At 32.0% G+C, this 26,048-nt stretch overlaps 2 protein-coding genes across 2 annotated transcripts; both read left to right on the top strand.

Annotated features, from left to right (window-relative positions):
- Positions 1-3,132: 3,132 nt before the first annotated feature.
- LOC145331381 (membrane-associated progesterone receptor component 1-like) lies at positions 3,133-13,250 on the top strand. Its single transcript, XM_080176005.1, has 10 exons — positions 3,133-3,400; positions 3,642-3,998; positions 4,409-4,484; positions 4,936-5,004; positions 5,521-5,622; positions 5,945-6,024; positions 6,304-6,367; positions 6,866-6,940; positions 8,250-8,431; positions 8,784-13,250. Exons 2-9 carry the CDS (start codon positions 3,946-3,948, stop codon positions 8,307-8,309), a joined length of 579 nt encoding a protein of 192 aa, XP_080032131.1. The 5' UTR covers positions 3,133-3,400; positions 3,642-3,945; the 3' UTR covers positions 8,310-8,431; positions 8,784-13,250.
- LOC145331380 (uncharacterized) lies at positions 13,220-25,541 on the top strand. The gene is made up of 13 exons (XM_080176004.1): positions 13,220-13,334; positions 14,151-14,201; positions 15,449-15,522; positions 16,119-16,196; positions 16,514-16,568; positions 16,944-17,089; positions 17,438-17,566; positions 21,782-21,967; positions 22,535-22,580; positions 23,347-23,443; positions 23,987-24,064; positions 24,482-24,548; positions 24,759-25,541. The coding sequence occupies exons 1-13, from the start codon at positions 13,301-13,303 to the stop codon at positions 25,524-25,526; spliced, it is 1,809 nt and encodes a 602-aa protein (XP_080032130.1). The 5' UTR covers positions 13,220-13,300; the 3' UTR covers positions 25,527-25,541.
- The last annotated feature ends 507 nt before the right edge of the window (positions 25,542-26,048 follow it).

A 26,048-nucleotide genomic window follows, 5' to 3' on the forward strand; every position in this document is an offset into this window, starting at 1 on the left:
GCGTAGCTGCTCCATAAGCAAGGATAGTGAAAGTAAAAAGTGATAAGAGTGTAAAAACGTAATGCTTTGGCTGTTTTGTTAAGGGGTTATGGGTTCGAGCCTTGATCCAAACCTTGTCAAAACTATATACATTTTCTGATGCTATACTAGGCGCGTGACAATTTATTCAGCCAGTGAGATGCATCTGTCTTTTTTAGTTTTCAAAGTGACGCAACGCATTGCCAAAAACTTAAAGACAAATGTCATGAAATTAAAATTACCCAATATTGAATCATTTCCGTGCATTTTAAAATGTTAGGTATTCTTCATTTATTCATGTAAGCTCCGCTACTATTGAATACAATTGGTATTGATTACTATGAGATAAGGACTTCAATAGTTCATTGTATATTTTCTTCAAAAATAATCTGGGAAGGAGATAGATATTCAGCTATTTTAATCTAATTTAATGTTTGCAACATTAGCGTCCAAGCTTTCCAATTTTTCTGTCTTATTGGGTGGGGGGGGGGGGGTTAAATGAGGGGTTTCAAAAGTTAATCTTATTTATGTCCAAAAACTACCTTCCCCCACTTTGGACGTTCTTTTAGTTTTATATGTGTTTATATCTGACGTTGAAAGGGGGGAGGCGGATGTGCCACTTTTTGAAACCAAAACTAAAAGTCAAAGGAACTCAACTAAAAAAAAGAGTTACAGGTCTGAGATTTTGCATGGCAGTTGCTTTATAGGGGTACAATATGAAACAGTGAAGAAACGGCGGCGCATCCGCCGAAAACCGCCGAGAAATTGCCAAAAAAAATTCGGCGGGAAACGGCGGTTTTCGGCGGTTGCGCCGCCGTTTCTTCACAGTTCCATATAGTACCTCTATAATGCAACTGCCATGCAAAATCTCAGACCTGTAACTCTTTTTTTAGTTGAGTTCCTTTGTTGACTTATAGTTTTGGTTTCAAAAAGTGGCACATCCGCCTCCCCCCTTTCTTACAAAAACGTTACATGATTAGAATTTTTGGTGATTCATACAAATGGCAATCATGAAGATTTTTTTATCATGTTATTGTACACTTTATAGTTGAACACAAATTTCAATGTATTTTTGTGTTCTATCTTTTAGTTTAGTTTACTGTGAACAATATTAGTTACAGTAAATCTATATAATCTTGAGTAAAGTAGTTAATAGCAGAGAGAGATAGAGAGAGTGAGAGAGGACTATGGTATGTTTATTATTCTAGTCCTCAAAGTATTATAATAATGTTTTCTTATTCATTGGCTTAATAGGTTTAGGGACTTATAATTTTGATTGGTTGGTTTAGAAGTTGATTATCCAAACGTGTTAACCACTAATTTTAAATTTTTAATCTATATATTGGCTAATTTTTGTGTATTAATATTGTAATATCAATTTATCGGCTATTGTCTTATCTCTGAGTTAATGGTTTCTTATTGATAGAAAACTTATAGAAAGATGGGAAATCAAAAAAAAATCTTTTTTCAAAATTAAGGGGGGGGGGGAAGGTTTGACACATTTGCGTAAACCTGGCACCTAGGCTTTATCTTTGGACTGAGAGGATAGATTATTAACTATAAAATCATTCTTATATGATGAATTTATCACTAATAACCTATCCTCTCAGTCCAAAGATAAAGCCTAGGTGCCAGGTTTACGCAAATGTGTCAAAACTCCCCCCCATCCCCCCTTACTTCAATTAATCTTTCACCCACCCCCTTACAATTCTTCTTTGATATGATGAGTTGGAAATATAAGGAGATAACATGGCAATTTAACTAGTGAACTATACATGATAGGACATGTTATATGATATTTTTAAACAGTTTTTTTTGAATACCTCAAAATTACATATTTTTTTATTAAAAACTTTATTTCATTTGCATTTAATTTTCTGACATTCTTACATTTAAGACCTAAACTTGTTTATCATTTATATTTGTATCTGAACAGTAGCACAGCCATAACAAACTTTAAAAGCAATTTAAAAAAAGTGTTAACCAATTTTTATAGTTATTTATCGCATCATATTATAGACAGTTTTCCGTAGATAGAAAAAGTGAAAACTATAAGATTGTTTCCAGTTTTGTTTGCCCCGAGGAGCCGAAGTACCGGGCCAACAAAACTGGTTTTCATATCATGATTTTTATTATATTCGTAGAAAAATATATAGAAAACGATGCGATACATGATTTTTCAGTGTGACTTAGAACCGGTTCTAATCCAGCGGATGTTAATCTTTTGCGTACAGACTCAGATTACCTATATAGAGTAGTTGTGCTACAGAAAGTTAGATATTAAATTGAAGGATTAACACTATTTAGTAAAACATGTAGAAACTCATGTTTTTCTTATCTTATGTTTATTGTTTTTGAAAATAAGTAATAATACTTAATTATTTCCTTACTTTTTTTTTTGTATAATTCTCTAAACTTTGCGCAACAAAGATTTTATGTACGGTGAGAACTAGTTTATGGGAGAGGTAGGGGACATTGGACTGTAAATTATGCTGGTCCCCAAAGTTTTATTAACTTTTTCTCTTAATTCGACTAAAAGCTTTGGGTGCTTTAATTAAAACTTGATTGGTTTAGAGTGTCCAAACTTCTTCGCCAATAATTTTAATCTACAATCACAGTAAATTTTTAAATTATAATTGGGGTGTACATCAAATTAACGGCCATTGTCCCTCCCTTTTAGAATTTTGTATTTAACTTTGTATCTAACATGAGTTTTCATGTCCTTTTGAAACTTTAGCATTTACAACAAATATGAAGCGCTTGAAGTGCCCAAAACATTATAAAGAGAGGGGTAAGTTTCGGATAAAATCCGTAAAGGTTATGTGTTATAAGTTAAAAACAGCAGTAGAACGATAAAAATATATGTTAACTTTTTAAAAAAAATTTTGTCTATGGTTCTTTTCAATAAGAAATACACATATTTAGAGAATATTATCGTTCTACTACTATTTTTAAGCCTTAAAACACACACCTTTACGGATTTTACCAGAAACCTACCCCTCTCTTTGACATTATTAATATTTTAGTACCTAATAAATAACATTTTTATATTACTCAAATAAAAATAATTTACTTGAAAATTTGCTTTTATGCCTTTTATATTGTAATTGGAATTTGATAAGTCTTTTTAAAAAGTTAATCAAAATACTTATTACTTATTGCCATAAAATCCTTTTCTAAGACTTTACTATCAAAAAACATTTGATTTAAGTTAAATATTTCTCAACAATTTATATATATAACTATTTAATTTTGATATTTCATAATTATATTTTTATAAATCATAGTAAACCTTAAAGTGATTTTTAAAGAGATCTGCCTTCACTAATGTACTTATATCACAAAAAAGCACATTATTTTACACCAGTAAATTGGAAGATATGTAAAGGTTTTTTTTTTATGAAGATTATAAAAAGTTGCTGTTTTTTTGTGTGCAATTGGAAAAAAATGATAAACATAAAAAAAACACTATTTCCACTAAAAATATGTAAAATTACACTACATTCTTAAAACTTGAAAACTACAGAGCAAAATTTATTTTAGTCTTAAACAGTTCACTACTTATTAATTCTAATAATTTTTCATCTTTATTGTATATTCGTCATGGAATTATCCCTTTAAAGAAAATCATCACAAGAAAGTCATAATTTTAATTTTATCCATTACTAAATCTTTATCTGAATTATTACTTACAAATGATAATGTGCTTTTAATAATTATATTTATGTAAAACTAATATAACTTTTATAATATAAGACTATCATTATTATTATAATATTACACTACTAAAGAAATGTATATTTTCAGATTGAAACCGTGAAAAACCGCGAAGAAAAAAGCTTGTTTTGTTAAGTTTTTAACAGATTTGAAGCTTTGTTGATTTTATTTTTGTGACTAAACAGTAAACAATAATAAATTAAACCTAAAATGGGGTTAGAAGGGGATCCTAATCTGGAAAGTACAGAAGAAAGTATTGTAAAGTAAGTGTGATTTATGTTGCAGAAAAAAAACAAGTATTACAACATCCAAGGATAGTTAGCTAAGAAAGGTTCACTATCAGATGTGTATCTCATAAATCAGCTGATAAATAATTCAATAGCATCAAGAAAAACGAAGAGATACATAGAGAATAAGCATTTTTAAGGAGAAGGTTTTGATTGATTGGTGAGAAAATCTTGTATAGCACCACCAGAGTAAAATCTATTTTTCCTCTAACATTACAGACTGACAGACAAGACTAGTAGGCATATTTCTAGCCAAAATAACAAACTGGCCCCAAAATCAAAATATTAATTTAAATGCATTCTATTTGTCATAAACATAATTTCATCCCACTATATAAAATAATGTTTGCAAATATTTGACCTTTTATTCTTTCTTTCTGTTTCAGATGGATTTGGGAAGAAATTTCTTCATCCTGGTTAAATATTACCCTCACAGTTGCTATTATTTACCTTATATATCAGGTTAGGAAAATATTTTTTAATAGTAAGCTACCTAGGTAAATATTTTTGTGGTAGGTAGGTAGGTATTTATTTGTAATTATATTTTAATGTATAATGCCCTCATCATAGACGTCCAAGGGGGGGGGGGGTAATGGGGCGATTACCCCCCCCCCCCCATTTAAAATTTACCCCTACCCTGGGGGTGCCCCAAAACCGAAGTACCCCCCCCTTAAAAAAATTTTACCCTCCCCAAAATAAAAAGCTTAGACGCCCCTGGCCCTCATATTTACTAATATTCATCTAATAAATAGGTTTCGTATTGAAATTTTTTAAAAATAGCTACCTAAGGTAATATTTATTAACATCATTAACTCTCTAAATGTAAATAAAAGTAGTTACCCAGATTTCTTTGATCTTATGACAGACAGACTGACACCCCAGTACTTTACCCTAAAATTAGTCTTTTGTTCAGATTTTATTTTCTTCACGAGAGCCTGCACCAGTAGAGCCAGAGAAACCTATGCCACCTTTGAAAAAACAGGTTTGCTTATTCATTGATTAAAAAGGTCGAGGAAGGAATGAAGGGGAGGGGGTGGGAGGTCGACCTTAGGCTTATGATTAAATTTTTTTTTTTTTGGGGGGGGGAGAGATTTTCTCCAGGGACGAGGAGGTTTTAGTTACACTCCCCCGATATAGCAAGAATGCTTTCCTTCACCTATACGAAGCTTGTCAAAAACATGTCAGTCCAGAGCAGTAGAAAAATTGGAGTAAAAAATTGGTTTCTTTAAATGAAATTACCCACACCCGGCCTTGTTAAAATATTTCGGTTTATCTACCTACAACCTTTTATCTTCACCAGACATGAATCCGTACGTAAAAGTAACAGAATGTCTATCTGTAGCTTAATGACTGTTATGGTTATCCTTTACATTGCAGCTTCTTCTAGGTCCAGGGAAGGTTTAGAGCGATTTTGTGGAGGGTACCACATCTCTTCCAAGAGAAATCGCCCCAAACTAAAAAAATTCTTTAAAAAAAATAAAATCCTTGATGATTGCAGGACATGACCCTGTCAGAATTGAAGGTATACGATGGTGAGAGCGAGCAATGTGGGGGAAGAATCTGTGTCGCCGTCAATGGAAAGATTTTCGACGTCACAAGGGTAAGTATTGGAACCGGTTCTAAGCCATACTGAAAAATAATGCATAGAATCGTATTATGGATGGTTAAAAGGGATGGGCACACATGTTCTTTCAATTAAATTACTCGCCTGTCATAGCAGCACTAAGAAAAAAAATAGCGCTGAATTTTAATAACCTAGTGAAGAAAACATGTTGGGTATATTTTTTCACCAGTGCTATTATTCTTAGGGGCGTCAATTATGTCCCCTCACACCACCCCACTTGAAAAAATCATTAAAGCAATAACATATCCATATTTAAAGTTTTAATTAAAAGTTCTGAAAATGAAAATTAAATTTTCAGGGACGTAGATTTTATGGTCCTGGAGGACCGTACTCTGGATTTGCTGGTAAAGATGCCTCCAGGGGCCTGGCCACATTCAGGTATTGTCATATTAACTGGTGGAGTTATTACAAACTACGTAATATTCCCTTTCAAAGCTTATTAGGAATGGGTATTAAATGAAACAATTAAAGTAAATAAAAGTCATAAAGTGGTAAAAATGTCCCTAGGATCATAATCTAATTTTTTAACATGGAAACTATTTCCTAACAGTAAACTTTTTTTGTGCAATACCTATCCTCCCAAGACAAAGCCTAAGTTTAGCCTTTGTTTACGCCAGTGTTGACGTTCTTTTATTGAAAAACTAAATATTTTTTTAGTGTGGACGTAGTACCAGAAGATTATGACGACCTGTCAGATCTAAAGCCCAGTGAATTAGAACAGGTTAATCAATATTTTATTTCGTTTACTTTCAGAAAATTTTACCTAGCTAATCTTAAAGATAATTTTATTTAGATATAAAAGAAATATCCCTCAAAAAATATTTAAGAAAGCTATAACAGATTTAACCTCTCTCCCAATAAAAATGTACTGCAAGTTATGGTGGTGTTATCTAAAAGAGAGGGATAGTTTTCTGGTAGAATCCGTAAAGGTGTGTGTGTTTTAAGGCTTAAAAATAGTAGTAGAACGATAATATTCACTAAATATGTGTATTTCTTATTGAAAAAAACTATAGACAAAAATTTTATAAAAAAAGTTAACATAAATTTTATCGTTCTACTACTGTTTTTTACTTATAACACATAACCTTTACGGAATTTACCAGTAACCTACCCCTCTCTTTTTTGGGGAAAGGAAAATACTCCCATAACTCTTTAAAAAACATCCTTGGAAAGAATCGAACCGTCAACCTCACCTTAGCAAATAATATATATTTTTTAGGTTAAAGAATGGGAGCTACAGTTCAGTGAGAAATATGAATATGTTGGCAGAGTATTGAAGCCAGGAGAAACTAGGGTAAGTTTTAAGTTTGTTCATCTTATTATTTTCCAGTATGGCTTCGAAACAGAATAATATACAGTGGATTAGAAACGGTTCTCAGGCATTCTGAAAAATCATGTTTAGCATCGATTTAAGACAATTTTTCGCGAATATTAAAATGATAATTATAAAATTAATATTTACCACTTTCGATAGCCCGGGTCGTTGGCCCTTGTTACTTACAAACCTGGTTTAAACTTTAAATCTTATAATTTTTCATTTTAATATCCACGGAAAGCTTCTATTATACGATGAGTTGAAGGAATATTCTAAACTTTGAGCAAATTTTTGGGATTAACTTTAAATTCTGAAAGCAAGCTATATCTTGAGAAATTAAATAATTTCTAGGTAATGATAACATCCATAAAAGCGAAGCACTGAAACGGTAGGACAAACGGACATTAACACTTGTATAGTGTCTGAACTGAATAATTAGAATATAAAAGTATCGAAAGAGTCGAAGCAAAATTTAAGTAAATTTGTTGGAAAACTGCTTGATATAGGATAATGTTTATGGACATACTATAGACTTGACTATAGAGTTGATTCGCTAATACTATTGTTCTTTGTTGTCCCAGGAATCAATATACCAAAAATCAGATAAAACGGATAATTAGATCACATAAAAATTTGTTGTTAAAAAAGGAGAAAAATCAACATGTTTAAAATGGACGTACGGACATTCTGGTAATGATTATAGAGTTGCTACGGTTTTTAAATCGTACCTTACTACTACAGGAATCATCATGCAAAATTTGAAATCGATAGGACAATTCTAACATGCCTAAATTAACGAATAAAAGCTATCTATCTCGGACGGACGGACGGACGGACGGACGGACGGGCCGACCCTAATTATAGAAAAGCCCCGCTTTAAAAAAATACTTGCACTTTCGTACTAAATTATTGATGTGATCGAATTGTTTTCTGTTTGTCCAATAAAAAATTGATCATCTTGAAGTTATCTATATTTCTTGTTATTACTTATCAAATTTAAATGTTTAAAGATTTTGCTAACCAATCAACAGATTACCTAAGTTTTCTATTACAGGAAAGCTTTATATAACTTCTGGGATGGATTTACGTTTTTATTTTAAGATTTATCTTCAAGATACTGGGTCGGTTTAAAGCTATTTTTCCGCCTTCTTTCCACTCCCTTAAATTCAATAGATGATATGGGCTAAGCCACCAGTAATAAATATATGATACGTTCACTATATTTTTTGCACATTTACGATTTAGTTTCAATGGAAAGCAAAATTACTTAAACATTTATATATTTCAGGGATCCTATTCTGATGATGAAAGTGATGTTTCAGAAATGGATCATGAGAAGAAAGAATAAAAAAAAAGCATCACACACACAGTTCTTTTATTACCTTCTACATTTATATTATAAATATGCATAGAGGCAGTCCTTTTTAAGTGTATTATAATATGTGCTGTTGTTAAGAATATTGCATCAAAGGGGGGAGGCGGATGTGCCACTTTTTGAAACCAAAACTAAAAGTCAAAGGAACTCAACTAAAAAAAGAGTTACAGGTCTGAGATTTTGCATGGCAGTTGCTTAATAGGGGTACAATATGGAACTGTGAATAAATGGCGGCGCAACCGCCGAAAACCGCCGAGAAAAGGCAAAAAAAATTCGGCGGGAAACGGCGGTTTTCGGCAGTTGCGCCGCCGTTTCTTCACAGTTCCATATTGTACCCCTATAAAGCAACTGCCATGCAAAATCTCAGACCTGTAACTCTTTTTTTAGATGAGTTCCTTTGTTGACTTTTAGTTTTGGTTTCAAAAAGTGGCACATCCGCCTCCCCCCTTATTTATTTTAAGAAAACCGAGGAAAAATAGTTAAGTGAACTATAATAAGAAATATAATGAATTTTACAGCAAGAAATAAGGGAAAACATTGGTCTGTTTATTACACTAGTCTCCAAAGTTTTATAATAACGTTTTCATATTCGCTGGCTTGACATCTTTGTTGACTTTAATTTGATTTTGATTGGTTGGTACATAAAGTTGAGTGTCCAAACGTTATAACCACTAATTGTAGTAATCTACAAGAGGGGTAATTTTGTGCATTATGATTGGGGATAAACATCAATTTATCGGCCATTGTCTTATCCCTTTTGATCCCTAGTAAGAAATACTTCATCTGAAGATAAACTTTATAGCCTGCAACAATTTCGTTCTTCCTAGATAATGATTACAATAGGTATTTATTTTACATGAATATATTTAGAATTTCTTTTGACTAGTTGAAAAGTAATTTACAAAATTGTTTCTCTCATGATGAAGTATTCCTTCGTATTTTACCATAGCATGAAATAGGTATGAAATTATTTATGAAATTAAAAAAATTATTGATACCTACCAGCCTATAAGATTTTTTAGTAGGTATCGTTTGTAATTGGATGAAGTTTTAAAATATATTTTTGTTGTTGTTGCCAAAAAGAATGTAAAACCTACCTACAAAATTTTGCGTTTTTGTCTGAAAAAAATAGATATTTATTGATTTAAGTCCTATTTATGAAAGAAAATGTTTATGATATTGAAAATTGTCCCTAAAATTATCATTTAAGATGGCATTTCCCCATAGAGAAAAAAATAAAAGAGAGGAATCGAAGCAACTAGAAGACGAAAATAGGCAGTGGGCCTTGAGGCCTACTCAGCGCTGTTGCCGCGCTAAAATTTATTGCTTTTCCACTACTTTTCAAATGGGAGGATTAAAAATTATTAAAAAAAATATTTTTTTACTTTTTACTATTTCCATATTTAGGGCAAGAATATTAGATTAGATATTTTCGTTTTAATGTTTGAATTAAAAATTACATCGAATTTTTTTTTTTATTTAAAAAAATTTGTTCATGAAAGATGAATCCTTCTATTTCTAAAAAGGGGGAAATTTTTTTCATAATGAACATTCAGCTGATTCTGATGTTTGCTAAATATCGCTTTTCTTTTTATTCACATTATTATTTATGATTGACTTACAAAAAGCCCTGGGCGGTTTTTGATTTTCGTCTGGTTCTAAATTTAGGGATGGGGAAGTAGTATTTTACCATGAAAAAGGGGTGAGTATTCATCCTCTTATCCTTTTTAGTAGCGAAGCTACTCTATAATTCACTTTGTCCGTCCGTCCGTCAGTCCGTCAGTCAGTCCGTCAGTCCGTCAGTCCGTAACGCTATGGGGGAAATGGGATTTACTCAGCTCCTATAAATGATAGAATGCTGAAATTTTTTGACAACATTCCCATTATTAAGGAGCACAATTGACTATAAAACATCATTTGCGGTCGGACCGATTTTTAGCAGGTTTTAGGCTATTTTTATATTTTTCACATTTTTCTCCATATCTTCAGTGTTTATGGTCCGATTTTCAAAATTTTTTCAGTTACAGATATCAAAATTAAATTTCCTGTCGTTTAAAGAAACAATTATGAAGGCCAGACTGCCTTTTTAGCAGGTTTTAGGCTATTTTTATATTTTTCACATTTTTCTCCATATCTTCAGTGTTTATAGTCCGATTTTCAAAATTTTTTCAGTTGTAGATATCAAAATTAAATTTCCCGCCTTTAAAGGAAATAACCATGACGGCCAGACTGCCTTTTTGGCAGGTTTTAGGCTATTTATAAATATATTTAACACTTTTTCCATATCTTCAGTGTATATGGTCCGATTTTCCAAATTTTTAAAGTTTTTAAGGATTTAAAAATTACTTTTTTTGTCGTTTTAAGAAAACAACCATGGCGGCCAGACTGTCTTTTATCAGGTTTTTGGCTATTTTTATATGTTTTACATATTTCCCAAGATCTTTGTTTATTTTGATCCAATTTTCAAACTTTTATGGGATATCAGTATCAAAATAATTTTTCCCATTGTTATGAGCATCTTTAATATAATTTACTTTGACCATCGTCATCATACAAAATAAAACAAGGTTTCATATTTATTTTATCCAATAAATCTATTCTTGATTTTAGTAAAAACCTTTTAAATCTACCTGTACGTATTCCCATCTACGATTTTTTGTGCTTCGCTACTTATGGATGTTGTCATCCTTGTTCCTTATGCATTTCCCTTTTGAATAGAAATAATAAAATTTAAATTTTTAACTGTTAATGCAAATATTAATAATATTATACAATGTTAACTTAAAATATCAAATAAATGTTTGGATTCATTACGCCAAAAAACTTCTAACTTCAAAAGGTTAGTAAAGATGTCCAATGTTTTGTATGGTTTTTGACTTCAGGGTTATATAGTCTGCACGTGATCACAGGCTAAAGAAAGAAAGAGTACTGAAAATATTTTCTCCCTTCTTGGAGGGACAAAAAAATGAACAAAATAATAGGTACTGAAGCCTTGTTTTCTATCCTTGGGGGAAAACTAAGGGATGGAAATAAAAAACAATTCAACTGGGTAAAAAAATAATCTTGTGCATAATATATATACCACTGAATGACTTCTTTACAAGCGCACAAAAGGGCTAACCACACAGGGGTTGTTATTTTTTTTCTTCAAATTAAGTTAAATTAATCTATCAATACCACTTATATAAGTAAAAACTATGTTAAGATATTAATTTTTGGGCATTTTTGAAGAAAAGGACAAAGGATTTTTTGTACATAAATGTTGTATTAAAGAGTTTTATAATATGATATATTTTTATATGTTTTATTTGGTATGGTTTAAAGATATATTTATATATTATTCAAAGCTTAAGTTATATTTTTTAGGTATAAAAGTATATGGCAAACGAAAAAACGCATAACAAACACTAAAGAGGACTATCCACGAACCAGAGCAAGTATCTTCCAGCATTGACGCATAGTATTTTTTTAGTGAATATACTAGGTTTATGTTTAATATTTGCTTTATCGACTAAAAAGTTAGGTTTCACCATAGTTTTATATGTAAAAAACTTTGAAATGTAAAGCAATTTTTAAAGCAATATCATCAAATGCTTAGTTGAGTTCAAAGGACAAAATAAAATAACACTGCAGAAAAGCATTAAATGTTGTAGATTGCAAAAGTACATTAATTAAACTGTTTACAAGTTACCAACCCTTTTTCTAAATATACATTTACAATCACAATAATTTATTTTGTGTCAAAGCTTTTAAACAACAGTTTGAACTCATCAAAACATTCGATGATATTGCACCAAACAATGCTTAACATTTCAAAGTTTTTTTTCATATAAAACCATAGTGAAACCTAACTTTTAAGTCGATAAAGCAAATATTAAACATAAACCTAGTATATTTACAAAACAAATACTATGGGTCAAGGCTCTAAAGAGGAGAAAATAGTCATCGTTAGAGGAATCTTTTTTTAGACTGACGGAAACTTAAAAGCAAAATAATTTTCTTCTGGTGACTTTAAAAAACTTGGTTATATTTTGAAATTTGATGCCCAGTATTGCTTCAAAATTTATTAATATCCCATTGGATTAAAACCGGTTTTACTGAAAAATAATGCAACTTATCATATTATAAACAATTTTCTATGGATATTAAAATGAAAAAAATCGTATAATACCAGCTTTGTTAGCCTGGGCCTTCGGCCACTCGGTGTCAACAAAACCGTGATTAATATTATTGTTTATAGTCTTACTATCAGTGGAAAGCTGTCTATAATACGATGCGATAAATAATCAACATGAAGATTAAGTTAAAATATATCTTTATATCACCTAAGTGTTTATAGTATATCTTATTTATAACTTTTATTATTGTCCATTTATAAGCAAACATTATTATTTTATATATTTTGTTTCTCTTTTGAAATATTGTGATATTTTACTACATATTAATGAAATGAAAGTTTCACCTAAATCGAATATCATTTTTATTTTATTTTAGTGTTAATATTTTATTAAGAGGGGCAGAAATCTCATATTTTAAAAGATTTTTAAAAGAATATTTTGAAGATTTTTTGTGTGTATTTTTTAAAGAGCTTGATTATATATGGAATAATGATTGATATTAGGCAATTTAAATCAATAAGTAACTGTTTTTAATACTAATTAAAGAGTAAGAATAGGGACTTGGTTAGATTTTAAATAAATTGTCCACAACTAGGAATATTTCTATTGAAAATCTTTGCATGCGTCTTTGACTAAGTCTATTGAATGGTCGATAAGATATTCTTGAAAATTAATCTTTCCCAATTTTTAAAAATCCGAATGAAAGTTTTTAACTTTTTAAGTTAAATTTTATCTTTTTCACCAAGGCCTAACAAAACAAAAATTAATTTCGTTTTATATTTTTAATTTTTCAGAATTTTATAAAAAATATTTAGATGTACTTATTTAAAATGTTTTAGCATAAAAATGGAGCTTGATATACCTTGCCAGCTAGAGACAGGTAAAGTTACAGAAACGCTGTCATATTAATTATTTTATAATAAAGGTAATAGTATCTCTATGTATCTGTCTATACCGAAAGATCTCGCCAACTGTTGAAACGATATGGTTCTTTTTTTATAATGTAGCTTCTCGTTGGTCCTGGTAAGGTTTATTACTCCCCTACCCTAAAAAAATAGGGTTTTTCTTTTAAGACCGATGAAAATTTTGGGAGGGGTGTTGAACTCAATTCAACCCCCATCACTTCAAGATGCTTCTAGGATGTAGCCGCTAGTATTTTAGAAAGTAGTAAGGTTTTTTGCCTGTATTTTATGATTTCGGTTGCTACTGAGCAGAATTGATTTTTTTTTCAATAGATAACTAATCTTTAAATAGGTCCAGGGTGGTTTTAGGCCATTTCTTCCTTCTTACCCTTTTAAAAACTGAGCATCTAGATGATGGTAAGTCAACAACCAACTACAGCAATTGTTGGGTACTTTTTTATATTTTTGTGCTGGGACTGAATATATGACACTCACGACCATTGTATCCCTGTCATAACATGGTTTCGTTTGGCCGCGACTGTATCTTAAGAGAGTAGGTAGCCCAGACGGTTGTTGTCAATTGTGCTAAAAAATTGGTTTCTCTGATGCGGCTGCGAATTTTAGAATTACTGCGTCTCTTGATAGTACCAAGCTTCCAGCAGTTTTGATTACTGCAATTGCCTGAAAACTGGCTCGGCTTTTAATTGGTGACAAACTCGTAGCCTCGGATTGTTAAAAATGGCTGTGGCTGTTTTAAGCGCGACAGTCCTCGAACGAACGATTATTTTTTTCAGATGAAATCCAGGAGTTGTCCAGCCATCTGAAGACTAGTTCCAATATTTCAGGTACACTTTGCCTTTTTAAAGTGGCTCCTTCTCTATCCTCTCCCCTTATTTTGGATTTGGACATTATTTTGGACATTAAGGGATAAGACAATGGCCGATACATTGATGGGGGACTGCCATCTACACATCCAGCAAATTTAGTGGATGTGTTTTGCCAGTGCAATGGATGTATTTATGACAAACTGAATTTTACTGTATATTTGACAGTAAAATCGATTCTCAAGCCATAAATACATCGAACACTGGCAAAAATACATCCAATATTTTTATACATATGTCAAAAATACATCTGACACTGGTATTTACACATCCATAGAAATTTAGTGTGAAATAATAAGAAAACAACACAGTTGTATATTATTAGAGTTATAATATATTTGTCAGATTAAAAAAAAAGCATTTTACAGATTTAAATTATAATATATGTGTCAGGTTAAAATTAAAAGCATTATGTGATGGATTGTTGTGTCTTGTATTTGGGAATAAGTTATTTCTACAAAAAAACGAACAAAGTGAGTTTCAGGAATTTAAAGGGATAAGATAATGGCCAATAAATTTATGTACATGTATAAAATACTCACTATAAAAAACAATGAACTAACAATAAATATATAAATAAATTATATTATATAGCAATAGTTTGCCCACCTGCGCGAATGTATTGATGTTTTGTAGGGAGCATCTTAAGAAAAAGGGAAGTAAATGTAGGGAGAGTATCTAAATTAGGGCAAAAAATTTCAAACCTATACATAATTGTAAATAGATATTCATGTAAATTAATTTAGATGTATATTTGCCAGTGTTGGATGTATTTATGACATATAATTGAAAAAGTATGGATGTGTAAATACCAGTGTCGGATGTATTTATGGCATGAGAAAAAGGAAGAAAACATTTTGCCAAAAATACATCAACTGTAAATTTGCTGGATGTGTAAGTGCTATAGCCCCACATTGATTCATATGCATCCTAATGATGATACACATAATAACCCCTTCTGTATATTAAAATTAGTGGTTGAAATGTATGAATACTCAACTTTATGAGCCAACTAATCAAGATCAGTCCCAAAAGTTGTTAAGGCAATGTTATTATAAAACTTTGGGGACTAGTGTAATAAATAGCCCAGTGTCCCCTCTTTCACTTTGGGGAGTTGGAAGTTTTGATTTGAAATGAAGAATAAGTCAGTGCTAGACTAATATTTGTTCCATAGTACCATTTGTATCATTATTACCTATTTTATTTAGTGGAAAGGTTAGAGGAAGTTGCCTTTTCCTATCTGAATTCAGATGCAGGCAAACAGGAAATCAAACTTATCTCTAGGAATTCAAATAATTCAATTCAAAATTGGCTCACAAGTTATACAGGGATCGTAAAAGATAAGACAATGGCCGATAAATTGATGTACATCCAGTTCTCCAATGATGATCCACAAAATTACTATTTCTTTAGATTATTATTAGTGGTTGAAACATTTGGACCTCCAACTTGATGAAGCAACCTATCAAAATTTAATAAAAATCCTCAGCGTTGTTTAGCCAACAAATAAACATTATTATAAAACTATGGGGACTTTACTTCTGTAATAAACAGTAATAAAGGTACTTCTATTTCTATTTAAACAGTTCAATATTCCCTCCCATGAGCAGATTTTTAAAGATCAGGTCTTAATAAGACTCAGACTGAAGACTGTCAATCAGATACCTACTACCATCTAAAATATAGGCAAAAGGGAACTGCATAGCAGTCAAAGGTTTTTTTTGTCTCTTTTTTTTATATTTAGGTGATGATGCATGCCAATAAGTAGAGTCTTTTGCTTCAAAATTTAGACTGGGGGCAAATGTAAAAAAAAATTTAAAAACTACAAAAAAATACCTAAATATTTTTATGAATTTGAAAAATTTGAATGAAATTCACAGAATACTTGGTTTGATAGAAAGCCAGGACCCCTCATTTTTTCAACGCTACCTTAATGTCTTTCTAGATCAAATCAAGGTATAGGTGTTAATTACTATTTTAACCGTAGGTGCTAAAAAAATCTAGTGTATGCAAAAAAAGAAATGTTTTAAATATTCAATAATACAAGATAGATGCTGTTATTGACAGATGGAAAGTTTTTTTTCTATTTTGGTATAAGGTACCTCTATACGTCTACCAAACCCAAGTGATCATCAAAAAAAACGAATCAATTCAATTTTTTTTAAATAGTCACTTGTGGTGGATCGACCTTCCCAACTTCTTGAATCTTTAAATGAACAAACTGAAAAAAACCAAGACTAATTTACTTATATCACCTATTTTATTGAATATAGGATCCTGTATTTGGTGTTCATTTTCTGTGTACATTCAGCAATGCAATATTTACAGGTATAGTTGCTACAGGGATCTTTAGGGATAAGACATTGGACTAAACATTCACAATCACCTCTTCTTTAAATTAAAATTATTGGGTGAAAACTAAAAGTTTGGATTCTACTAATTTGAAACCAACTATTCAATAAAGGTGCCCAAACTTTATAAGCCAACGATAAAACAACGGGGTTTTATAAAACTTTGGGTACTATTGTAATTCACAGCTCAATGTCCCCTTGCTCCCCCCCCCACCCCCCATCCCTTATTTTTCATAATAAGGTTGTAGGTAAATTTTCCCCTTTGTGGGACTCTTGTCCAATCTTTTTTTACCTGCATTGCCCTAACCCTGCGGAGCTTCCAGTACCCAAACTCTAATTATTTTTTTTGCAGATTTCAAATCAGAGATAGTAAGCACTGAATTCTGGAGGCTGGTCCAATCCAGCCTGACACATGACTGCTCCCTAACCAGGAAACGTGGCCTCTACCTTGCTAAAAGATTCACTGACGATTTACAATCATTTCCAGTTCAAAATTCACCAGGGATGTAGTGATAACCACATGGAAACATGCCTGTTGAGCACTAATTCCCCCCAATCTTACTTTTAAAATTAATAGAAAATAATGGGGGGGGGGGAAGAGTTACAGCACTGAAATTGGGCATGGCAGTTGCTTTAAAGAGATACAATGTGGAACGGTGAACAAAGGGCGGCGGTTCTCAGCTCTAGCCGAAAACGGCCGTTTTCAGCTTAATTTTTTTGCCTTTTGCGCCAAAGTAGACAACTTTGAATTATCTGAGACAACCCCTCCCCCCTCAAATAAAAATAATAAACCTAATGTTTTCTTTTATTTATCAATCCATATGTATATAATATTACTACAAACCTCCAGTTGAAAATCTTTTTGGTGATGGTTTTAGTAAGAATAAGAAAATCTGGGAAGATTATTTTCTTATTCTTGAGTGTCTGGAGGAAAAACAAGTTCATATCATTCAACAGATTTTAAATAGGCTTCAGGTTTCATATTATCCAATTATCCATCAATTATAGACAATGCACATAGGGGCAACAAGGGGATTCAATTCACCACCCCCAAATCAAGTTTTAATCATTCTATGAGTATTATCATACCCAATGTACATCAGATTTCAAAGGAATCGTAAAAATACGCTTTTTAAGTAAGCTTTCTAAAGTCTGAAAGTCAAGATATGCAAAAATTTTCTTACAGAAAAAGGCATATATTTTGTGTTTCACCAACAATTTTAAAAGTACTATAAAATCTCTTAGAATTAACGTAATTAGACAAAATAACTTCAGGTGAGTCATGCACTACATGTATTTTGACAATATAAAAGAAAAAAACACAGATTAAAGATATTAGTCCTTAATAATTCTAGTTGAAGTTAAGATTTTAGTTTATTTTTGTTTGTTTTATAATCAACATTTTAGTAGACAGTAAGAGGAAACATGTTTTCACTGGTTGCCACTGACTAAAAATACGATATTTGATTACCCAAACACATATTATAATCGCCTGTACTGGTCTCATTTACCCCCCCGCGCCCCCGTAGGGGATTTTAGCGCGTTTTCTAAGGTTGGGTGCACAAAAAGTTTGTTAGGAAAATCTTTTAAATGCGCTTTTAAAGTCAAAATGTGAGATGTAATACATATAAATAAAAGACGCAAAAACATAGTTATGAGAAATATTTATTTGATCAGACTTTGAATTAAAGTTGATAATGAATATTTTCAAGTTCTATTGCACTAAATGATTGAGAGGGGAGGAAGAGGGGGCTAAACCTAAATCTAAACCTCTTTATGTTTGATGTTTTAATGTAACTGAATAATCGTTTCTATGGATTATTACAAATATCAGGGATCTAAAGGGATAAGACAAAGGTCAATAAATTGATGTACATCCCCAATGGTAATACACAAAATTATCCCTTGTGTAGATTAAAGTTAGTAGTTAAAACGTTTGAACACACAACTGTAAAACTTTGGGGACTAGTTTTATAAACAGCCCAATGTCCCCTCTCTCACTGCGGAAAGGTAAAGATAATATTCAAATAACGAAGTGTTCTAATAATCATTCTAAATTGGAATTAGCAAGTAGTCTATCTGTCTATTTGTCTGTCTATTGGTAATGCTTTGTTTTTAAATTATGTAGTTACATGGTCTTCATGTTTAGCAGTTTTATTTAGAAAGGGAGAGGACATTACACTAGTCCCCAAACTTCAAAGTTTTATAATAACGTTTTTATATTTGTTGGCATAACAACTTTAGCAAATTTAATTGATGTTTTATTGGTTGGTTCATTAAGATGAGTATCAAAACTTTTTAACCACTAATTGTCATCTACAGACAATCAATTTTGTAATATAATTTATTATTTTATGTATCAATATTGGGGATGTACATACATTAATCGGTTATTGTTTTGTTCCTTAGATCCCTGGGCGTTAATCTATAACAAAAAGTAGCTTAATGTCTATTTGTCTGTCCGTCCGTCCCTTAAGATCTTGGTAACCACTAAACCGATTATATTCTACTCTTCAGGGAATATATCTACTGGTCCTATGGTGGTTTAAAGCTATTTTACAAAAAAAATCCTCTAAATTTTTTCATATTTCTATAATTAGGATCGGTCCGTCCGTACGGCTGTTACAGTTAGCTCTTTTAGTTAATTTAAACAGGCTAGAATTGTCCTATCAATTTCAAACTTTTCATGCCGTTTTCTACAACAGTTAGGTACGACTTAGAAAGCACAGCAACTCTATAATCGTTACCAGAAAGTCCATACATCCATTTATAACAAGCTGATTTTTTAATTTTATGACAACAAATAATGGTTTTGAATGTTAAAAACATCCTATTCATCTGATTTTTGAATACTGATTCCTAGTACAATAAGGTATAGTGTTATAAGCAAAGCATCTCTATAAAAAGTCCTAAAAACGTCAGTATGTCCTTAAACAGTAACATGTATTTAATCAGTTTTAATTACAATTTTGTATAGACATGCATTAATATTTAGTTCTGACACTTCACAAGTGTTAGTGTTCGTTTGTCCTTCCATTTCAGAGCTTCGCTTCTATGGATGTTGTCATCCTTGTTTAAATACCTCTTGGAGCAAAGCCCATAGAGGTTAGGGGCGAAACTGCTAGTATACATATAAACAGTAAACAAGAATCATAATATCATTATAAATATAGTTATTAACCAATAAAAATTTATGTCAATCATGCTCACATTTATAATGGATTTATTATTAAGTGAAACTTGTAGCTTGCTAAAATAAGAATACCCATCCACCCCTTTACACCATCCTCTCCCCTTCTACTGAAATGAATTAAATGACCCCAAATTTGACATTTTGAATACTTTGATGGATAGATAGATGGATAGGTAGATGAATAGATATATGGATAGATACATGGATGAGTAAATGGATAGACAGATGGATAGACAGATTAGTAGACAGATGGATGGATAGATGGATGGATAGATACATGGATGAGTAAATGGATAGACAGATGGATAGACAGATTGGTAGACAGATGGATAGAGGGATGGATAGATGGAGGATAGATACATGGATGAGTAAATGGATAGACAGATGGATAGACAGATGGATAGAGGGATGGATAGATGGATGGATAGATAGATAGATGGATGAGTAAATTGATAGACAGATGGATAGACAGATCATATGGATAGACAGATGGATAGACAGATGTATAGACAGATGGATAGACGGATGGATGGATAGATGGATAGTTGATGGATAGATAGATAAATAGTTGATGGATAGATAGATGGATCGATAGATGGATAGATAGATGGATAGACAGATGGATAGATAGATAGATAGATAGATAGATAGATAGATAGATAAATAGATAGATAGATGGATAGATAGATGGATAGATAGATGGATAGATAGATGGATAGATAGATGGATAAATAGATGGATAGATAGATGGATATATAGATGGATAGATGGATAGATAGATAGATGGATAGATAGATAGATGGATGGATAGATAGATAGATGGATAGATAGATAGATAGATGGATAGATAGATTGATAGATAGATGGATAGGTTAAGGGGGCGCTATTTTTGGGGAGGGGTTAATCCGGTAATTTTCCATCTACCTTCATTAAATGACCTTTATCTCCATGTTTCTTTCAAATGACAGAAAAAAACATAAAAGCAAATTTGTTCGTTGTTAAATTGCCTACAAAAAAGTATAAAAAGAAATTTTTGTGGGATGAATTTTAAGGGTACTAAATAATTAAATCCCCTTTTTGATTGATTTGCCCCAATGTGCAATGGTATGGTACTTCAAGAAAATAGGTTTTTAACTTTATGCTAAGTAAGGGGGGGGGGGTTTTAATGCAACCATCTCGTAATCAGTAAGCAAATGACACTTAGAATTCGAATTTTGATCTGAACTTTTGCATGAGTAATCCTTGGTAGGTCTATTTTCCCTAAATCGAACAAAAAGTTGGAAAAGTAACGGCTAGCGGCTCAGCCGTTCAGCCGTTTTTTGCCTATTTTTAGGGTAAATCTATCATCAATTACGTAGGAATCAACTTTTTAAAACATATTTTTGGTTTAATTCATGTTGAATGATAGCAATAACCATTTTTAAAACTTCTAGTACCAACAGCTACCGTCTAAAATCGTTGATAGCGTTTTGGAGTAGAAAAGAGTATTATGTGGAGATAGGTTTCGTGACTAATTTGCAATAGAGATATCCAAAAAAATGGCAAAACGGCTGAGCGGCCAGCCGTTCGATTTAGGGAAAATAGACCTAACAAGGATTACTCATGCAAAAGTTCAGATTGAAATTCGAATTCTAAGTGCCATTTAATCACTGATTACGAGATGGTTGCATTTAACCCCCCCCCCCCCCTTATTTTTTTTATTAATAAGAATTGTAGCTTGCTGTAGTAAAATGTATATAAAAACAATAGTTATATATTTTGTTTTTGATTATACTACTTTTATCCCTTATTAATATAATATCCCTTCACAATAAAATAGGCTTAAACCATCCCTGGACCTAAGTGAAGCTCCCTTAAAATTAAGAACTCAACAAGTTCAAAAATTATCAAAAAAAAATTCAGCTAACGAAAAATAAAACCTTTCTTCTTTATATAATAGGACATGACTCCTAACAACGAAATTAAAAATCTTTAAAATGGATAATATTATGTATTAGATATTGCAAGATTTCGACGCCTCTTGGGGCGCTATTGTATTTGGAAGATTTTTTGTCCACCAGAATGTAATAGTTGTGAGGTGGGGCGTGGAGCAGTTTTTTAATTATGTTCATGCTAAAACTTCTTCAAATGCGAATCAAATTGATCAGTGTTTGCTGGATAGCATTGTACATCAACTATTAGAGGTACATCTCATTTTATTTATTACTCCGAGCCAAGCTACTCAAGAATTCCGTCAGTTTGTTTCTCGGTTCTTCTATTTTCTCTTCTCCTATTTAAGATAAAGGTCTGAAATTATTGTGCTGGGTTGATTATCCCTAAGAGCAGCGTTGCGGAGCCGTTTTATTTTGGTGCGGCTCCGGCTCCGCGGAGCCGGCCGTTGATGATGGCGGCTCCAGTTCCGGCTCCGACCTAAAATCAAGAAAAACTTGACATATTTTTTTGATTTATAAAAAAAATCTATTTATCTAGTCCTAAGCCGGAGCCGAACGAAAATTACGGATCCAGCTCCGGCTCCACAACACTTTGTTAATTAAGAATGTTTAGAGGGATACCAGACATTTTTTTTTAAATCCTGGTTTATTTGGCTGCTACAAGATACATAAAATTTCTTTAAATTCTATCTATTCCATTGCTCACTCAATATATCTATCCGCCCGTCTTAGTATTTCAATGAATGTAAAAAGAAATTTTTATGTCTATGATTATAGTAGGTACCTATTTTTTATTCTTAATTTTTTTTATAATTTTAGACTTTGAATCTTACAAAGCTGTATACTAAAGAAGAGGGTGAACACTCAGGAAAATTAAACAAATAAGATAATAAAAAAAATCACCAATAGGTAGATAGGTAACTTTGAAATATTTAAGTGAAAAGAAAAAAAACACGTTTTGGTAATGTTTTACGTCAAGAGGGCAAAAGGTTCCAGTTTAGACACATTAGCATCGAATATTTAAGTTTTATCGTGTTATACAATGAAAAATGAATATTATTGAGATTGTGTAGAATTTCGGGGTGCATATAAAGCTTACCCGCGACCGTAGCTCAACACGTAGCGCATCCGCTCGTCGTCGGGAAGGTGATAGGTTCGAATCTCGGTCCGACATCGCGTCATAACTAAAGCCTTAAAAATTGTTCCTACTGCTGCTATGTCAGGTACGCGACATAAGTAGTTAGAGTAGGGGGAATGCCTTGGCCCAAAACAGGCGCAACTCACTACCATGCACAGTTAGGACTTCTCAGACAAAGATCGTGCAATCAAAGGGTTGGTTGTCTGATTGGCAATTGGATGCTTTACACCGCAATCATAGGGCTTAGGGCTGACAACTCTATCCCATATCCATAAAAAGCCACATAGTTACAGAAACACTGACAAATTGTCAGCGGCCTATGCTCCCCCTGTGGAGTGAAAAGGGCTTGTTACTGTTACTGTTATATAAAGCTTACAAAATTAATAAAATAGGTCGCGAAATTTAAGTAATACACAAAATCTTGGATCAGTCTTCTAATAACGTTAAAATAAATTATCTTGAAAACTATCTTATTTGTGTTTATCTGCTATTACAGGACAAACACTGGCTATCCAACTTAGTGATTGTCTAAACAAACTTCTAGCTACTTACAAAGAGCAACAAACTTTGATCATCAACAGTCTAGTCGAAGGAAATTCATTATGCAATATCTAGCAGGGATCTAAAGGGATAAGACAATGGCCGATAAAGTGATGTCCATCATAAATGATGATACACAAAATTATAGATTACCATAAGTTTGACACTAAACTTAATGAATCTACCAAAACTCATTAAAAGTCCCCAAAGTTTATTAGCCAACTAATAAGAAAACGTTATTATAAAACTTTGGGGACTAGTGTATTAAACAACCCAATGTCCCCTTCCTCCCTTATGATTTATCCAAAAGCTTCTTATAGGTTTTAAACGATCTTCAAATTTTTGAGGAAGAAGCTAGCTTTACTACCTATCACAAAAAAACTTCCACCCAAAGTTTTGTTTTCATTTTTAGTACCTACATACTGTTATTTCAGGGTAAAAATCCAATAAAAGAAGAGAGATTTTGAATTTGTATCCAAAGATTCCAATAGAAATAATTTTTTTAGGCTAATTCAAGCAAAGTTTTAATTTTAGTTTTTATCTGCACTTGATCCAACCCTGTATCTTAAAAATACATAATGAAGACAACCCACAGGCATCAGTCGTGTATCTTGGGGACCATTACCGCTGCTGTGGATAACAGATGCTCTTGTTAAGTTGCAGTGCTCCTCAGGGATATAATGATACCTGGCCTAAGCTTAGTAGCTGTGTTATTCGTTAGTAGCAAGCTTTTTTTTTGTCTGTAGCGAAGGATCTCTGTGACCGATGTACCGATATGGTTCTTCTTTACAATGAAACATCTTATAGGTCTATGGCTATTTTTGAAGAGGGTATCTTCACTCTACCAATAAAAGGTGACTCTGCAGTCCCAGTCCCACCCCCTAATAATTTTTTTCTTTTCATTAAATTGAAAATTTCCCCCCTCCCACCTTAAGTGCCTCTAGAGGTTTTAGGTGATTAGCCGCTAGTTCAATAATATATCATCAAGAATTAGTAGGAATAACAATTGATTTTAAAAATCATTAAAAACATGAAAAAAACGAAAATCTTAACATTTAGAATGTAAAATAGTATCATATCTATCCACTAGATGATTTGTTATCTGAAAAATGTGTAGACCTGATATTGAACCTTGTTGAACACCATATTGTTTACCAGGAAAGAGCTTAGATTTGAACTTTAGATCAGCAGTATTATACATTACTGGCTTGGTAGGTAAAGGGAGATAATTGACCAGTTTGGGGAAAATAGGCAAGGTACCTACCTAATCTTCAAATAAATTATATGGGTAAAGATGATTTTTGCAAAAAGCACGTTAAATTGGTTTTAAATGATAAACATAAATTTCAATTTAGCTCTCAAAAACAGGAACCAGTACTGCGAGGTGCCGCCCAACAAAATCTTCTAAACTGTATAATATCAACCACAAAGTTATCCTCAACTAATAACCTAGAAAGGGTTCTGTACACCTTTTGGTCAAAAAAGGTTATATTTGTCAATACTGCCATTTGGGATAAAGTAGAGAACTACATATCAGAACATCATAATGTTGATAATATGATAGCAGAAGTGAAACAAAAAATGTCCAGCTTATCAAAAAATGAATTACTACCTTCAAATTTACTTGAAAAATCTGTCATTTCATCTTTGATACCAAGCCTAATAGTAGCATCTAAAAATCCTCAAATGATGACAAAAATAATATCTGAAATTATATCAACCATAAATGATCAAAAACCCAATGAAAACCGATTATATTCAAGCAATAGAATCAATAAGAATTATGAAGAATCTTTACGATTAAAGTATCAATGTCTCAAAGCCATCAAAGATATTTTTGCTTTTCCAGAAAAACGGAAAGGAAAACTGTATTTGAAGTTTACTGAAACACCAGAAATTTCAAGTGTTGGTGTGACTACACTTAAAAACATAATTGCTGATAAAGCTATAGCCTTGGATATACAAGAATGTCTATCAATAACAAGATATCTTATGGCTGCTGAAACTGTTGACTCTATAGGCATTGTTGATGTTTACATCAGCCTTTTTGATATTTTGCCAGTTGAATTCATTAAAGGAAAGTTATTTATTGTGTTATTAGTTGCAAAGCTACTTAACAAATTGATTGATTGATTTAGCAGCAAAATGAACAATCTGATTCAACTACTTAGGGGATTTTTACCATACAAGAATAACACAATATCTAACATTACAGGTGAACTCATTGAAGACAGTGCAAATGCCCTCGGCAGTAAAAAATCATCACCTATGGCCAAAGCAATTGCTATAAAAATCCTCCTTCATTTTGCTAGAGATAACATAGAAGTTTTGTTAAAACAACCTGCTCTGAAATCTTATATGGAACAAATGCCGTTAGAGGATTTATTGCTACCAGAGTCAGATAACAGGGAATAGATATTTTCATCAGTTTTCAAAAGACTAATACCTACTTAAGATGTATTAGACTATACTTTCATTTAAATTGTTGAAACAAAATATAAATTGTCAACTTTTTATCTAGATATATTTTAGTTTAAAAAAATCAAATCAATTTTGAAGTTAACAAGAGTTATTTCATTTACCCTTTTCATATTGAACCAAAGAGGTAGTTTCACAAAATGCATTTTAGCTTAAATTAGTAAACCCAGTATTTTT

This window comes from Acartia tonsa, chromosome 11, assembly GCF_053477335.1.
Source record: "Acartia tonsa isolate MP-2025a chromosome 11, ASM5347733v1, whole genome shotgun sequence".
In the NCBI taxonomy this organism is placed as follows: Eukaryota; Metazoa; Arthropoda; class Copepoda; order Calanoida; family Acartiidae; genus Acartia; species Acartia tonsa.